The sequence below is a fragment of the Phalaenopsis equestris genome, unplaced genomic scaffold (genome assembly GCF_001263595.1).
Source record: "Phalaenopsis equestris unplaced genomic scaffold, ASM126359v1 Scaffold000450, whole genome shotgun sequence".
NCBI lineage: Eukaryota > Viridiplantae > Streptophyta > Magnoliopsida > Asparagales > Orchidaceae > Phalaenopsis > Phalaenopsis equestris.
This window is the reverse complement of record NW_018164891.1, coordinates 839,817-857,281: the sequence shown is the minus strand read 5'-3', so window position 1 is coordinate 857,281 and position 17,465 is coordinate 839,817. Positions and strand designations below refer to the sequence as shown.

Genomic DNA, 17,465 nt, shown 5'->3' with positions numbered 1-17,465 from the left:
CATGGTGTGTAAACTTAAGAAATCAATATACGGACTTAAGCAAGCTTCCCGACAATGGTATCTTAAGTTTAATGATACCATCACGTCCTTTGGATTTAAGGAAAACATTGTTGATCGGTGTATATATCTAAAGGTCAGTGGGAGCAAAATTATATTTCTTATTCTGTATGTTGATGACATCTTGTTGGCTACTAATGATCTTGACTTATTATATGAAACCAAGAATTTTCTCTCTAAGAACTTTGAGATGAAAGATATGAGTGAGGCATCCTATGTGATTGGAATTGAAATATTTCGTGATAGATCACAAGGATTGTTAGGGCTGTCTCAGAAAACATATATCGAAAGAGTTCTTAAGAGATTCAATATGGAAGGTTGCTCAGCAAGTGTTGCTCCAATTCAGAAAGGAGATAAATTCAGTTTTATGCAGTGTCCAAAGAATGATTTGGAACAAAAACAAATGGAAGAAATTCTTATGCATCTATTGTTGGAAGCTTAATGTATGCTCAAACTTGTACCAGACCAGACATTAGTTTTGTTGTCGGGATGCTGGGCATGTATCAAAGTATTCCAGGAATAGATCATTGGAAAGCTGCAAAGAAAGTTTTGAGGTATCTACAAGGAACAAAGGACCACATGCTCACTTATAGAAGATTTAAAGATCTTGAAGTGATAGGATATTCAGATTCAGATTTTGCTGGATGTGTTGATACCAGAAAATCAACATTTGGCTATTTGTTCATTTTGGCTGAAGGAGCAATCTCATGGAAAAGTGCGAAACAGACTATCACAGCTGCTTCCACTATTGAGGCTGAATTTGTGGCTTGGTTCGTCTTAGCACCAATCTCATGATTGCAGATCCTTTGACAAAAGGATTGTCACCGAAGACATTTAACGAACATGTCGTGAGAATGGGCATTACCAAAACCCTTTATTAGTTTTATGCTCTTTATATTTTGACATTTTGGGCCCAATTTTTCTTGTTTCTGATATTTATAAATCTTGTTTTTATCGTTAGTGTACACTTTATGTTGCATGATGTTTCAACAAGATTTGTCTTTTAATAGACATTATGAGATCATGATGTTAATTCTCATTATGCTAAGTATGTAATTGATATCGTGATACATGGAAAACTATGTCGATAAATTGATGCACAACCGCCATGATTCATATTAATTTCATACTTATTAAATAATTTATGATTTAACCAATATAAAGAAGGATTTATCTTGTAGTATGTAATGCACTATTAAAATTAAGTGAGTCAAGTGGGAGAATGTTATATTTTTATTTATGACTCACATTTATTTTAATAACTTATGAGATTTATTTTTGATAACTTAAGTTATTAATTTTCATAACTCATAACTTATGTCATAAATTATGACAACTTATGATATTTATTTTGGTAACTTAAGCCATTAATTTTCTTAACTCATTACTTATGTCATAAATTATGACAACTTATGATATTTATTTTGATAACTTAAGTTATTTATTTTCTTAACTCATAACTTATGTCATAATTTATGATAACTTATGATATTTATTTTTGTAACTTTATAACCCCTAAAATAAATAAATGTTACTAACTTATGTCATTGATTTTATTAATAAAAATAAATTAATTTATTAAATTATCATAAATCCTATTGGTTAGTAACCCCCTTGATGGATGGTGGATAAATAGAGCATGAATTTGAGAATGGGTCATCTCTCTACCCCTTACACCCCATACATTTCTTTTCATTAGAAAGTACAGAAAGTTTCAAGGGATTAGAGAGAGAAACTCCCTCGTATATTTCTCTCCATCAGAAAATACAGAAAGTTTTAAGAGATTAGAGAGAGAAACTTCATCTCTTCAAGATCAAATTTGTTCATCATGAATACAAGTATGCATCACTTTATTTTACATATGTAAAAATCATGAATTTAAAAGATCTTGGCTATTATGTACTTTTCTTTTGAAATTTGTGTATAAAGTTGAAACATGAATTTTCTAACAACCATCACATATAAATTGATGAAATGCATTTGATTGACACTATTGCTTATGAGTTTGGTGGTTGCTATGACCTATAAGGTCAATGCACATTGCTGATGGTTTTCATTACTTACAAAGCTGATGCATGACATTGCTTCTTAAGCAAATGAATGTCATCAACACCATCATACCAACACCTGTCGACCTCATCGCCTATTATTGCCATTAATGTAGATGCACATGATTTTCGATGGAAGTCAAACACATCATCAATAATAAAATTAAAATAAACCTCTTGACCTTTTTGCTTCTCCATAAAAAAGAATGATTGGGCATGTTACAATATCATTTTTGAAAGATAACATATAATTGCTTCCCTCAGTCAAGAAGAAAAGTATTATTTTTAAATTATGCCATAAATTAGTAAAATCATACATATATATATATATATATATATATATATATACATACATATGATGACCCCTGAGCCGCTCTTATAATTTCATCATTATTTTTAAATCGGTTAAAGTTTGAATTAATAATAATCGAGATTTAAAACTCGGTTCTTCTCGACCGGTTTGAAATTAATGTCGCCGATCCCCGCCCGGTTCAATTTTCTCGGTTTCAAATTTAAACAATGCCACACAATCAAAATATTAGCTTATTTACGAAACTACCCTCATTGATTCTTGGAAGGCCTAGATTGTACCACAGTCGTCGGATCAAACAGATTCGCTATCAAACGGCCAAGATCTTTCCATCATTCCCGTGCATTAAATTCTGAACCACTCATATCTACGGCACCCTGGAATAAGATTTGGGCACGAATCGCGAGGAATATGTTTTCCTAATAGTAAAACACGTGGATGGCTTATATTCGAAATAATGCAGACAGAAGGGGCAAATAAGTAACACGAATATCGACAAATATCAGCTGCCAAAATGGAACCGTCAAGTCTGCAGCTTTGTCCTCGAGCTCCGCAGAAGGGAAGCAGCAGCCGAGAAGGAATCAATAAAATTGGATTTTAGTCTTTTGTCTCCAGTCAAATTTTGTTTTACGTTGTTTCATCAAAAATTTAATTTTGTTTTATCCGAAGGATTTTGCAGTTAATGCATCAAGCTCTTAAATGTTTCAATCCAACTATCGCCATTTAAGTTTTTCTAGCTTCTTAGTTTCTGTCATTGTTCGTCTTAAGTTTTGGTGAACGTGAAGAGATCCAGGAAAAGGAGGGCAAAAAGGAAGGCCAAGTTTTATTTGAAGTGATTGAGACAGGACTGAATATCTTTCTTCGCAATTATTGTTGCCTAATCAAACTAACGATCTGGTTCCTGTTTGGTTTAATTTTGAACAGTGAGGACAACAGTGGGAGGTATGATTACATCCACTTGCCTTTTCTCTCCACTTGCCTTCTCTGGACCAAGATGTCATTTTTTCAGGAACGGGGTTATTATGCCTCTTGTTTGGCTTGTATTCTCTTTATTTTCGAAGCTTGAGATTTGAATGAGTTTTTGGTGAGGTGTGAGGGATTCAATGGAGAGTTCTAATTTGGATCAGAAGATGGGGAGGAAACATGATGATCTTGTTCATCGAAAGATAGTTGTGGTTGCAGTTAAAGCTTCGCAAGATGTCCATAGGACTGCGTTGGTGTGGGCTCTGACTCATGTTGTTCAGCCTTGTGATCAAATAACTCTTTTGGTTCTGGTTTCATCACGCAGTTCAGGTTTTAATTCTTCTAAAACCTTTGTTTTTGCTTTTTCTCGAAGTGAAGCTATTTGTTAACTGCACTATTAGCACTGAGAAAGGGATCCTTTAGCTTAGATTTGGTTTGTGGTGCCTTCTTGGATTGTCCTTCAATGTTTGGATGAATTCCGGTGTGCAAGCTATAAAGATGAGTTCTTTTTGGTTTTTGTATTCATTTTATCAGACTTTTGGATGAATTGCGGCGTGCAAGATGTAAAGATGAGTTCTTTTTGTTTTTTGTAATCATCCACAACTGAAGTGGAAACTATTTTACTTTCTAACGCCCTTTGCGGGATTAATTGACAGATACTAATAATATTTTCTCAAAATTGTTTTTTTTTACTTTCAATGTCAGCTGAAAAATATTGGCTTTTGTATGACGATTGCATAAATATCCTACAGCGGGACTTTATTATACTTTTCTTGTTAATAAGACTGTTTATGTGTTCTAATTTTTAGTTTATATCATGCCCAGCTGGTTTTCATTCCGGTTGTTAATTTGTTGCCATTTAAACGATTAATAATTTGTCATATCTTCATCATTTAGGTAGAAGACATTGGGGGTTTCCTAAACTATCAGGAAATTGTGTAAATACCCATAGGAATTCAAAGACTTCTGGCAACACTTACAGCAAGGAGTCTAAAATACAAGATTCCTGTTTCCAAATGATCACTCAACTTCCTAAAATCTACAATTTGGAGAAGGTTGGTCCAGCTGATTACTATTATGTATATTATTTGTTGACATTTCTGTTTAATTGCCATGCTTTTATGTTCTCTTGTAGGCAAATTTTAAGCTTAAGATTGTATCTGGATCACCTTGTGGAGCAGTGGCTGCTGAATCCAAGAGGGTGCAAGCAAGCTGGGTAGTGATGGACAGGTAATCGTTAATTACTGAATTGTTTCCTGTTAAAAGAATTTTATCTGTAATTTCTTGGCTTCTTCATAATCTCTCAACCATTGGAGCACAGACAACTGAAGAACGAGGAGAAGAAATGCATGGAAGAGCTGCAATGCAATATCGTGGTTATGAAGCATTCTCAACCTAAAATTCTTCGACTTAATCTTTCTGGGATATCTGATACAGAGCATTTGGCTAGTTCGCCACATTCTGTGTTGGATAAAGCAGCTGAAATGTCTTCTATTCTTGCTTCAGATCTTCATGCTGAAGGCACCGATTTGACTCGTTCTAGCACTGCTGAAGTAGGAAGCATGTCACAGTCAAGCTCTGATCATGGAACTTCGCCACTTCCTGCCCCTAAAGTAGAAGACAATTTTGTGAAAGATGCAATGTTTATCACAAAGAAGAAGGCTTTTACTGATTTAAATAGTTCTGAGTCTGATAATGAAAGTTCAGATGCTCTGCAAACTTCAAGATTTCAACCATGGGCAGCCCAAATTCTCAGTAATGATCTGAAACCAGTTTTTGAAGTTGAGGAACTCTCACAGAAACTGAATAAACTGGTACAACCGTTGACTCACAAAGCTTTGATGTACAAGTTCTTTGATCTAGACTTAAAAGCTGGAAGCAGCACTAAGAGCCATAAATCAGTTCCAGACTCTAATAGGAATATCAGAGAATCTATTATTACCTTGTTAAGGAACGCACCTCTGGGACATCCTCCTCTATGTTCAATTTGTAAGAACAAGGCGCCTATTTTTGGAAAACCTCCCAAATCTTTTAGTTATGCCGAACTGAACCTTGCAACTAATGGATTTTCTCAATCTAACTTCTTGGCTGAGGGTGGATTTGGCTCTGTTCATAGAGGAATCTTGCCTGATGGTCAGGTGGTTGCCATTAAGCAGCACAAACTGGCGAGTTCTCAGGGAGATGAAGAGTTCTGCTCTGAAGTTGAAGTTCTGAGCTGCGCTCAACATCGAAATGTTGTGATGCTGATTGGTTTCTGTGTCGAAGATAATAGAAGGCTGTTGGTTTATGAATATATATGCAACGGATCTCTGGATTCTCATCTATATGGTAATTTTTCTACGCATAAATGCAGCTTGGTTTTTTTAGTGGGCTATTTTGGAACACAATTTATGGTATTTTATGTTTGTGTAATTATTTGAAATGTGTATTCTTCTCTACCAACATGTATTATTTTTCTTGTTTGGAAGATTTATACCTCATATATTAAATTTGGGAATGGTTTGATTATCATTCACATGGACTAAAGTAGTTACCATGTGCAAGGTTAACTTGTCATATGGAGTAAGATAGATAATATATTCTTGTTCTAAAATCAGACCGAGCTGACCTGTTTAACTGTGAATTGGTATACCTGTAAGTTCGATCTAAGTTCAAAATTGTTCCCGCGCCTGACTGGCCAATTCATATTTGAATTGGTGAACTGAATATGTTTTAGATGAATTGTATGGTTCTGATATTAATCAATTTTTAACTTTTTGATTATGATTGAATGTTTAAAATTAAAAGATTTAGATTAAAAATAGAGAAAATAATTGAATATCATGTTATAAAGTTTGATAAGCGTTATATTCAAATTATTAAGAGTGAAAGTATCTTAAATTTAAAGATTATATTGCATTGATAAAAAATTATTGTTACATCATTATATATATATATATATATATATATATATATATTAACTCCATTTGAATAGTTGAACTTTAGATCTCTTTTTTTCTGGCTCAACAATCGGTCTGAGTTTCACAACCTTGAAATAAATCTTACAGTAGTTAAGGGAGTGGGTGAAGTAAAAATTATTAGGATCGGAAAATCAACGCGGTTTAAAAGTTAGCCTTTCATATTGTTGCAAAAACTATGCATTGAATGCTTGTTGTAATTATTTTCTGAAGTAAATGATAAATTTGTTCAGAAAATAAAAACAACAACTTAATCAGCTTGAATTGGATGAACAAACTCAAAATTGCGTAGGCAGCAAATATTATGCTTCTAACGTGGTGGATTTTAATGTTTGAAGATTCAAAACAAACCGTTGGAATGGTATGCCACTCATATTATGCTTATAATTTGGTCGATTTTAATTTTTGTAGATTCAAATCAAAGGCCGTTGGAGTGGTATGCCAGACAAAAAATTGCGGTGGGTGCTGCGAGAGGATTGAGATATCTTCATGAAGAGTGTAGAGTTGGCTGCATAATTCACAGGGATGTGAGACCAAACAATATCCTCATCACCCATGATTTTGATGCACTGGTGCGTATCATCTTCTCTTTGATATAGAGGAGCTTATACTTCGGGCTTATTTGATTTGCTGAAAAAAAAAAAAGAATGCAGTATAAAAGGAATACAATACTTTGAAATTTTTGGTTTGGAAACTAAATGAAGTAATTTACATTTGTGTTTGAAGAAAAACGAATTATATGTAAAACGTGTTCGACAATTACGGCGACAGCGACCTGTGACCTCTTACGGTTGGTGGTGATGTGTGGAGTCCGGTTAAGTAAAACGAAAAAAAAAAAATATTGCTATAACTGCTTCCGCCTAAAATGCTCTATTTCGCCTTTCTGCCTGGTTTTCCCCGTTTTTGCGAATTGGTTCCCATCCCCGTCTCTCTGTCTCTCGCGAAGTAGGTTACTTCCTCCCGTCTTCGCCTCTCTCGTTCGCAAAACCAGAAGGCTTACCTCCCGACGATTTGTCTTTCGTGAAACAGGAACTCCTCTTCCGTCTCCGCCCACGCCTCCTTTAGTTCGTGAAAGATTCTTCTCGTGCTTGGCAGAAGGAAAAAGAAGATAGTGGGAGAAAATGGTGTTCTTGATTTCTTCTTGTTGGCTTGCGACAAAGAGAAATAAGTTTTTCTCTTGTACGTTTTTCTTCTTCTTCGGTGTATCTCAATTTAGAGAGAGAAGAGTGAAAAAGTAAGAGAAAAAGTTCGCTCTTATAATTAAAGACGATTCACTGATGTGAATTTCTCAAGTAGTAAAATCCCCTGCAACTCCGTGGATGTATGCAATTTGCCGAACCACGTATATTTGTGTGTTCCACTGTGTTGATTTCTTGTGTGAATTTTATCATTTTATTTTTTGTTTCGTCGTCGATCATTCTATTCTATTTAAATATACCACAACATCTGACATCAGAGCCAATGACTGCAGATGAAGTGAATGTTTCAAGGATCGAGAAATTTGATAACACAGATTTTTGTTACTGAAGGATGCAGATAGAAGATTACTTCTATGGGAAGAAACTCCATCTTCCGTTATTGGGGAAAAAACCTTAAAGAATGAATCAAGTCGACAGGTTTTGTGGGTTATTCGATTGACTCTATGGAGGTTCGTTGCACATAACGTTGTCAAGGTGAGGACGACTGCAGATCTTATGACAGTCCTGTCAGGTATGTATGAAAAACCATCGATGAATAATAAGGTATATCTGTTGAATAAGTTGTTCAATTTGAAGATGGTAGAATGTACGTCTGTTGTACAACACCTGAATGATTTCGGTATTATCAAAAATTAATTATCTTCTGTGAAAATTGTATTTGATAATAAGATACGTGCATTGATCTTATTGGCTTCATTGTCAAATAGCTAGTAAGCTATGAGAATGGTTGTCAATAATTCTGTAGGTAAATCAAAATTAAAATATGAAGATATTCGTGATTTGATTTTGGCTAAGGAGGTGCACATGAAAGATTCTGACTAGATCTCATGTTCGAGTTCAACACTAAATGTTGATTCCAGAGGGAGATCACACGACAAAAACTCAAACATGAGAAGATCAAAATCAAAGAACAGAAGCAGGAGCAAGTCAAGGTTTGGTAAACAAGTAACTTGCTGGAATTGTGGCAAGAATTATGGCAAAACTGATCACATAAAGAGGAACTGCAGGAATCATAAGAAGGAGAATTACAATGCAAATGTGGTAACTGAAGAATTACATGATGCATTACTACTGACAGTTCATAGTTCTGTTGATGACTGGATACTGAATTTAGGGGCTTCTTTCCATACAATTTTTCATCGGGATTTGATGCAGAATTATGTTGCAGGTGATTTTGGGAAAGTATATATGACACATAGAGAAACTCTGAACGTGGTAGGAATGAGAGATATTGACATTGCACTTTCTAACTAAAACAAGTGAATTCTGCAAAAGCTCAGACACATTCCTGAACCGAAGAACCTCATTTATGTTGGGCAGCTTGATGAGTGTGGACATTCAGTAGTGTTCTCAGATATCACCTGAAAAGTTGCTAAAGGAGCACTGATACTGGTTCAGTGTAAGAAAACATGTACATTGTATATGACTACTGGTTTAATTAAGAGTGTTGATACTACTGTTGTAGAGAGCGCAACAGAGTTGTGACATTGCAGACTTCGCCACATGAGTCAGAGAAGTATGAAAGAACTTCAGTCCAGAGGTATGCTACCAGAACTGAAGTCAGTTGATTTCAACATATTTGAGAGTTGGATTATGGGAAAGCAGAGGAAGGTCAGTTTTTTGAAAGATGGCAGGATGCCAAAGGCAGGAAAGCGGAAGCTTATACACATAGATATGTGGGGTCCTCCAGTAACATCTCTTGGAGGCTCTCGTTACTACGTCACATTCATTGATGATCATAGCAGAAATGTATGAGTTTATGTCTTGAAGTATAAATCTGATGTATTCAGTGTATTCAAGACTTGGAAGATCATAGTTGAGACAGAGACATGCTTAAAACTGAAATGTTTGAGGTCTGATAATGGTGGTGAGTACATTGATGGGTTCAATGAGTACTGTGCAACTCAGGGCATCAGAATGGAGAATACCACTTCAGGGACACCACAACAAAATAGTATTGCAGAGCGCATGAACAAAACCATTAATAAGCGGGCTATAAGCATGAGTTTGCACTCCAGACTACCACCTATTTTCTGGGCAGAATCGTTAAGCTCTGCAGTTTATTTGATCAATAGGGGAGTCATCTGTTCCATTAAACTGTGAATTACCTGAAGAAGTCTAGAGTGGGAAAGAGGTAAAATTTTCTCACCTAAAGACTTTTGGTTGTCTTTCTTATATTCTCATTAATCCCGATGCTCGAAATATGCTTGAGGCTAAGTTAAAGAAGTGTTATTTCATTGGCTATGAAGATAAGATATTTGAATATCATTTCTGGGATGATCAGGGTCCGAAGATCATTAGGAGCAGGAACGTGATTTTCAATGAGAAGATTATGTACAAGAACAAGTCCAGTACAATTTTTGAAACAGCGCTGCAAAAATCTGAGTTGGTAAGATTTGATGATTTACAAAAGGGCACAGTGCAGGGCAGAGATGCAGGTGACGAGGAGAGTAGATTCGGGGCATCTACTCCTATTGTTTCATAGTCAGTTTTAGAGCAGTCTATACCTCAATTGCAATTCGCAGGTCAGAAAGGGCTAGATTTTCTCCACAGCGTTATTCTCCAATTTTGAACTACATTTTGTTGACAGATGGTGGAGAACCTCAGAGTTATGAAGAAATATTGCAAGATGAAAATTTGAGCAAGTGAGAGCTAACCATAAAGGAGTTGGATTCTCTGCTAGAAAATCAGACTTTGGAGTTAGTAGATCTTCCATATGGAAAGAATGTATTACACAATAAGTGAGTGTACCGGGTGAAGACTAAGCATGATGACAGTAAGAGGTATAAGACTAGACTTGTTGTAAAAGATTTTCAGCAGATGCACGGTATTGATTATTCCAAAATTTTCTCTTCTGTGGTGAAGCTTACAACCATCAGAATGGTACTGTCTATGGTGGCTATTGAAGATCTCTTCCTTGAGTAGTTAGATGTGAACACAACCTTTCTTCATGAGGATTTTGAAGAAAACATCTACATGCACTAATCTTAAGGGTTTGTGGTACAGGGAAAGGAAGAGTCAGTTTGCAGATTGAAAAAGAGTTTGTATGACCTGAAGCAAACTTTTAGACAATGATACAAGAAATTTGATAATTTCATACACAGTGCATGGTACAACAGATGTCAGGTAGATCACTGTTGTTATGTCAGGTATTTTGACAATTCTTATATCATTCTATTACTGTACGTGGATGATATGCTTATTGTAGGTGCTAGTATTCAGGAGATCAATAATCTGAATGCGTAGATGTCAGAGCACTTTGCAATGAAGGACTTGAGAGCGGCAAAACAAATCCTTGGTATGAGAATTGTCAGGGATAGAGTCAGAGGCATGTTGAGACTCTATGTTGAGACTCTCTCCTCTCAGGCTGAGTATGTGAGAAAGGTACTTAGCAGGTTCAATATGGATAAGGCTAAATCAGTTGGCACACCCTTGGGAAGTGACTTCATACTCAACAAGAATCAGTCACCAAAGTCAGAAGAGGAACGAGATCACATGAGCAAGATTCCTTATGTTTTAGCTATTGGTTCACTTAAGTATACTATGGTTTGCACCAGACTTGATATTGCCCATGCAATGAGAGTTGTTAGCAGATACATGAGTAATCACGGAAAGGAACATTGGGAAGCAGTGAAGTGGATCTTGAGGTACCTAAGAGGCTCTGCAGAAACTTGTTTGTGTTTCTTAGGAAAATGTTCAGAGGTACGAGCCTATGTTGATGCTGATCTAGTTGGAGACATTGATACCAGAAGAAGTACTAATTGCTATATTTATACTTTCAGTGACACTGCAGTATCATGAGGCTCTAATCTGCAGAAAACAGTTTTGCTGTCAACTACAGAAGCTGAGTACATAACAGTGTCAGAGACTGCAAAGGAGATGATATGACTACAGGACTTCTTGAAAGAGTTGAGCAAGAATGATTAAAAAGGGTATTCTCTACAGTGACCGTCAGAGCTTGCCAGGAATCCAACATTTCAGTCCAGGACTAAGCACATTCAGATCATGTATTACTTCATTCAGTCATTGTTGGATAACAGATAGTTGTTGTTTTAGAAAATTTGTGGAAGCCAAAATCCTGTTGATATGTTGACCAAGGGTGTTAATTCTGGAGAAACTGAAGTTGTGCGCAACTTCAGTTGGTCTTCTAGCTTGAAGACATGGGCCTTGAGTTGCAGAGGTGCAATATTCATGTTTGAAGAAAAAGGATACGTCGCCAGTGAAGGATATCAGTTTGTGAAAGAAGATGTAGTCTGTGTACCGGTCTCCAAGTGAGAGATTTATTTTGTGGAGTCCGGTTAAGTAAAACAAAAGGAAAATATATTGTTATGACTGCTTCCGCCTAAAATGCTCTATTCCGCCTTTTCGCCTGGTTCTCCCCGTTTTTTGCGAATTGGTTCCCATCTCCGTCTCTCTGTCTCTCGTGAAGTAGGTTACTTCCTCCCGTCTTCGCATCTCTCGTTCGCGAAATCAGAAGGCTCTCGCGAAACAGGAACTCCTCTCTCGTCTCCGCCCACACCTCCTTCAGTTCGTGAAAGATTCTTCTCGTGCTTGGCAGAAGGAAGAAAAAGATAGTGGAAGAAGAATGTGCTTCTTGATTTTTTTTTGTTGGCTTGCGATAGAAGAGAAATAGGTTTTTCTCTTGTATGTTATTTTTCTTCTTCGATGTATCTCGGTTTAAAGAGAGAAGAGTGAGGAAGTGAGAGAAAGAATTCGCTCTTGTAATTGGAGACGATCCATTGGTGTAAATTTCTCAAGCAGTAAAATCCTCTCCAACTCCGTGAATGTAGTCAATTTACCCAACCACGTAAATCTGTGTGTTCCGCTGTGTTAATTTCTGGTGTAAATTTTATCGTTTTATTTTTCGCTTCGTCGTCGATCGTTCTATTCTATTTCAATATACCACAACAGGTGGGTTGCAGGTGGAGGCGACTGGCTGCAAGTGATGGCGGCAGACCACAGTGGCAGCGACAATAAACTGTAATTTTCCGTTTATTCGAAATTCACGCAAATCTAATGAATTTGAAATACAAGAGTTTTGAAATGTATGGTGAATTGCAAATCCAACAAAATTTAATATTGCATTCCATTTTCATCTACCCAAACGTCAGAATTTTGAGAATATAATCATTTGATTTATTTTAATGCTTCTAATGTAGGGAACCAAGCAACCTCTTAATTTTTTTTTTCTCATTAATTTCAATGTATAAACTATAGAGTTTGTTTCTATGATCCCATTGTAATACATGCATTGTTGTCTTTTCTTTCTTGATAATACTAAAATCTGGTTTTTCAAGTCATTTTCTGAAGAAACCTTCATAAATTTTGTGCTTCTTGATGATTAATGTACACACGTCTCAAACTACTGCATTTATTTAGTTCTGATGCATCATGTTTCCAATTTTGCTTCATCAAGGTCGGAGATTTTGGCTTGGCAAGATGGCAACCTGATGGGAAGCTCGCCGTCAAGACACGAGTGATAGGCACCTTCGGGTACGCCGGCTATGAAAATTTCATCATTCGTCTCATTGCTCATGTAAAATTAGGAGGATTTAGATACCACTAATTCTTATGGCATTTACATACAAACACTAAAATTCAATTTCACATTCATAAAACCTTTCCTATACATGAAAAGAAGTATTTCACCATTTAAAAGTTAATATGATGTTATTTTTTACGTGACATTAAAGATTTTGGTGCTATAAATGTAAAAAAGTAAAGCTTACAATTTATATGTAAATACATGGAATTGGGTGGTATATGTAAATTTCTTTCGGATATTATTACAGATTGCATTGCTTGGTAATTTCCAGGTATTTGGCACCAGAATATGCTCAGAGTGGCCAAGTTACTGAGAAAGCAGATGTTTATTCCTTTGGAATAGTGCTGCTTGAACTTGTAACTGGAAGGAGAGCAGTGGATATTAACAAACCAAAAGGCCAGCAGTGCCTAGCTGAATGGGTGAGCTCTGTAATTACCAAAATTACATGAATATTACATGTTCTTTTGTATTAAAAATCTATTAACTTATTCATTGTACATGCTTAACACTTAAATTTTATTATTTATTCATATAACATTTTAGTAATCATAATCAAATCAGAACATAATCAAATCACAACCAACCCATCAAAGAAATACTGCAATATCATCAACTTATTTTTCATGTTTTTCTGTAACTTACATGGTCAGCATATATCTTTCAACATAAACTATGCTTTATTTTCAGTTTTCGTTTTGCTTTTTTACAGGCTCGCCCAATTTTAAAGGAATATGCCATTGATGATCTCTTAGACCCTCGGCTGAGAAAAAACTACAGCCACCATGAGGTGTTTTGCATGCTGCATGCTGCTTCACTATGCATTAATCGAGACCCAAATTCCAGGCCTCATATTTCTCAGGTAAATATGCAATTCAATGAATCTTTTTTAAGATAAAGTATTTCTTAATCTACCATATAAAACCTTGAAAAGCCAAATTTGGCAATTAAAATTTGCAGGTTCTGAGGATTCTGGAGGGCGATATTTTCCTAGAACAAAACTGCGTTTCAACGCCACTCGCCATGAGAAGATTAAAGGAGTTGGCAGTCATGAACAGATCAGCAACAGCAATGGCTTCAGCGCGATGAGTATGTTATGAGAGATTAATGGCCATATATGTTTGATGGGGGGAAGGGCATTCTTCGTCTTCTTCTCTGATGTAATATTTTAAATATCACTGTTTTTTTGTCTCGAGTAATCGGTTTCAACCTGTTTACTATGTGTACTGATTTTGGCCGTCTGATGCGCTGTTGATGTTCAAGATTGATTGTACTTATGGGTGCATGCTGGGGGTAATTTCAGGCCTTCTGCTGCTTTATTCTATTTTCAACGGCTATATTTGATTTCATGTATCAGAAAGAGATTTGAAAAAAAAAAAATGAAGTCATTTGATTTTTGCTGTTATATCTTCACTTTTGTCTTTAGTTGAATTTTCCTTCTATTTAATGTAAAATAACAAATTATTTGGCACAAATATTGTATGTGCTTCCATGTTTCATATCATTTGAACAAAATTGATTTTCATTTAAAAGTAGCGGCGGACAATTACTTGCATAACCTCTGAAATTTCAACTCATCATTAAATTTTCTTTTTTATTTTTATTAAATTTTTAATGATTTAATCATGCCGTGTAAATTAAAAAAACAATTAAACCATAAAACTGGATTTAAATGCAATTGCAGCATTTGATTCACCACATCCATCGAAAGCTTGAATAACCGGAACAAATCTTAAATTCGAACAAAAAAGAAAAAAAAGAAGCAAAATCCTCGGATCAACGTGAAATACAATATATTGGTTTATAAAAATCCAGATTGAGAAGTTATGGATCACCAGAGAATTTGCTCAAAAGTTCAACACAAAAGATTCATCAAAGCATATATAAGTTCTGTTGCCATGTTAATTTACTTCGCGCCGAGAGCCGGAAACTGTCCCTGATCTTCAATTGAGGGCATGGCCGGCGGCACTGATGCGCCGCCGGTGTAACCGCCCCCAAACGATTCCCGATCACCGCGGCCTCTTCCGCGGCCACGACCACCACCTGGACCGTAATATCTCCCTCCTTCAGCTGGCTTCAGAAACTCATTGATGTTTATAGCCTTCAAAGTTCAATAATAACTCCAGCAATGTTAGGCATGGAAAGTGATGAAACAAGTAAAACTAATTAAATGAAAGGGAAATTTAAATAGGAAGCACACAATTCTTATGTATGTACATATCTCATGACTAAATATTCATATTTACATTCGTGACACTTATGATGCTTGAAACTAAACATGAAAAGGTGTTATGTTTTGTGTGATATTAAAGATTTAAGTGCTACGTGTAAATATGAAAGTTTAGATGAGAGGATATGTAAATAAAACTAAATCATACCTTTCTGGCTCTCTCTTCTTTCTCAGAGTTGTCTCTTAGTTTGGGTGAGTCTTTATCAGAACCCTGTAAAATTTTGTCTTCTATCATATAAGAGTAATTAAATTGGGTGAAAACTGCCAATAAAAATTGTGTGAAATTAGAGTTGTACAAGTTTGATAAAAACTTCTTCGTTTCCTTTCTTGACAGAAAGTTGCTGCATGGACTGTAACTCCTTGTCGATCTCAACTTTGCGCTCTTCAACCTTCATGGATAGCAAAGCTTTTCTTTTTTCCTCCTTTACTTTCTCATACTCTTCCAGGGTCATCTCCTGTTCAATGGAAACATCAGAAAAATAACAGATTTCTGTAGAGGTGTATATAATTTTTTCAAAGTAAAATTAGCGGTATTTGTTACGTGATATGAAAGATCTGGGTACCATACAACAACAACAACTACAAGCCTTTATCCCACTAAGTCGGGCCGGCTACATGAATCCTTTTTCTCCATTGTGTCCTATGGAGTGTCAAATCTTCATTTAATTCTAATTGATTAAGATCATTTTTTATGCAACATTTCCAAGTCTTTTTTGGTCTACCTCTTCCTTCCTTAACATAAGTCGAAGCTGAAACATCTACTCTCCTAACCAGATCATCAGATGATCGACATTTAATGTGACCAAACCATGTAAGATGACTCTATAATATTGTCTGCAACTGGAGCCACACCAACCCTTTCCCGGATAGATTTGTTTTGTATTTTTGTCTCTAAGTGTCAAGCAACTCATCCACCTAAATATTCTCATCTCAACAACACTTATAACTTTGTTTTATGCTTCTCTTTTAAAGGCCAACATTCTGTGCCATAGAGCATTACAGGTCACACCATCATCTTATAAAATTTTCCTCCAAGTCTAAGGGGTGCATTTCTATCACACAATAGACCTGATGCATTCCAGAAAATGTTGGTGGTATTAAAAAAAAAAAAAAAGGAGATAGGTAAGAACATAGGAATTGGGAGGTTATGTATGTAAATGCTCCTGCTTCTAATTAATTTTAATTCATTTAAATCATTACTGCTGAATCCTGAATGGATTGAATCATGAATCTTCTCTTACTCTAAAAAGTCTAGTGAGATTGTAAAAGCCTTCTCTTACTCCTTCAAGTGCTTCATCCAACAACACAGAACAAAGAGCTAGAAATAAAGATTGCAAAACTTTTATTGAAAAAAACTATTTTGAAAAACTGACAACATATATGCTTGCTTCGAGCATAGAAAAAATACAACGATATTCCATGCAAGATGATACGAGGTTACACAAGTCATGAAAATGAAGGCCAAAATAAGGTAATAGAGAAAATTATACATCCCCAAATGACATATCCTTAATAGAATATGCAATTGATGCACCAAATCATGTACCTTAACTTGCCTATGTGTTACAAGCTGAAAAAAAAAAAAAAAAATAAATAAATGCGTAAATATTATGGAAGATTTACATACTACCATTCAATTCCCATGTAGTTACATTTCCAATACCAAAACTTCAATTTTTACATAAATAACAGCTCAACTATGCATGAAAAGTTGCATTTCACTTTTTTAAAGTTAAAACATGGTATTTTTTATGAGATCTGAAAATTTTGGGTGGTACAAGGGAAAAATAAAATTTTAGGTGTTAGACATGTGAATACATCGGGATTGGCTGGAATGTATGCAAATGCACCAAATATTATTACATATAAATAAACACTAATATGATGATGTAAACATTGGAAAGAAAATAGATATTCAAAAGCTCATGCATAAACATGTCAAACAACACATATGTGAAAGCATCAGTTTACACAACACAAGTAGAAAATAGAGGACAAAAAAAAAAAAAAAACAGTTACCAAAATGAGTAGAAAGCATATTATAAACAAAAGTATTTCGTGAAAGAAAAGTCAAAATATTGCTATACTTTGAGAATTTATAAAAGTAACCAACAGAGCATAATAAGTACTCATATGTTTAAACAATATATATATATATA

At 35.4% G+C, this 17,465-nt stretch overlaps 2 protein-coding genes across 2 annotated transcripts in view; one reads left to right on the top strand and one right to left on the bottom strand.

Moving 5' to 3' along the window:
- Positions 1 to 3,401: 3,401 nt before the first annotated feature.
- Positions 3,402 to 14,293, top strand: LOC110027833 (inactive protein kinase SELMODRAFT_444075-like; the record flags this gene model as incomplete). The annotated part of the gene is given in 9 exon segments (XM_020729429.1): positions 3,402 to 3,708; positions 4,276 to 4,433; positions 4,514 to 4,608; positions 4,700 to 5,706; positions 6,747 to 6,907; positions 12,951 to 13,027; positions 13,351 to 13,498; positions 13,789 to 13,938; positions 14,037 to 14,293. Coding segments are annotated over 9 exon segments (2,115 nt in total). The 3' UTR covers positions 14,166 to 14,293.
- Positions 14,294 to 14,793: 500 nt separating this feature from the next.
- The window catches only part of LOC110027825 (RGG repeats nuclear RNA binding protein A), a 7,522-nt gene continuing 4,850 nt past the window's right edge, over positions 14,794 to 17,465 (bottom strand). The window contains exons 4-6 of the mRNA XM_020729422.1: positions 15,603 to 15,761; positions 15,455 to 15,517; positions 14,794 to 15,177 (exon numbers count right to left, since the gene is read on the bottom strand). Of these exons, the coding sequence (XP_020585081.1) occupies positions 14,983 to 15,177; positions 15,455 to 15,517; positions 15,603 to 15,761 (417 nt within the window). The 3' untranslated portion in view covers positions 14,794 to 14,982. The remainder of the gene's footprint in view (positions 15,178 to 15,454; positions 15,518 to 15,602; positions 15,762 to 17,465) is intronic.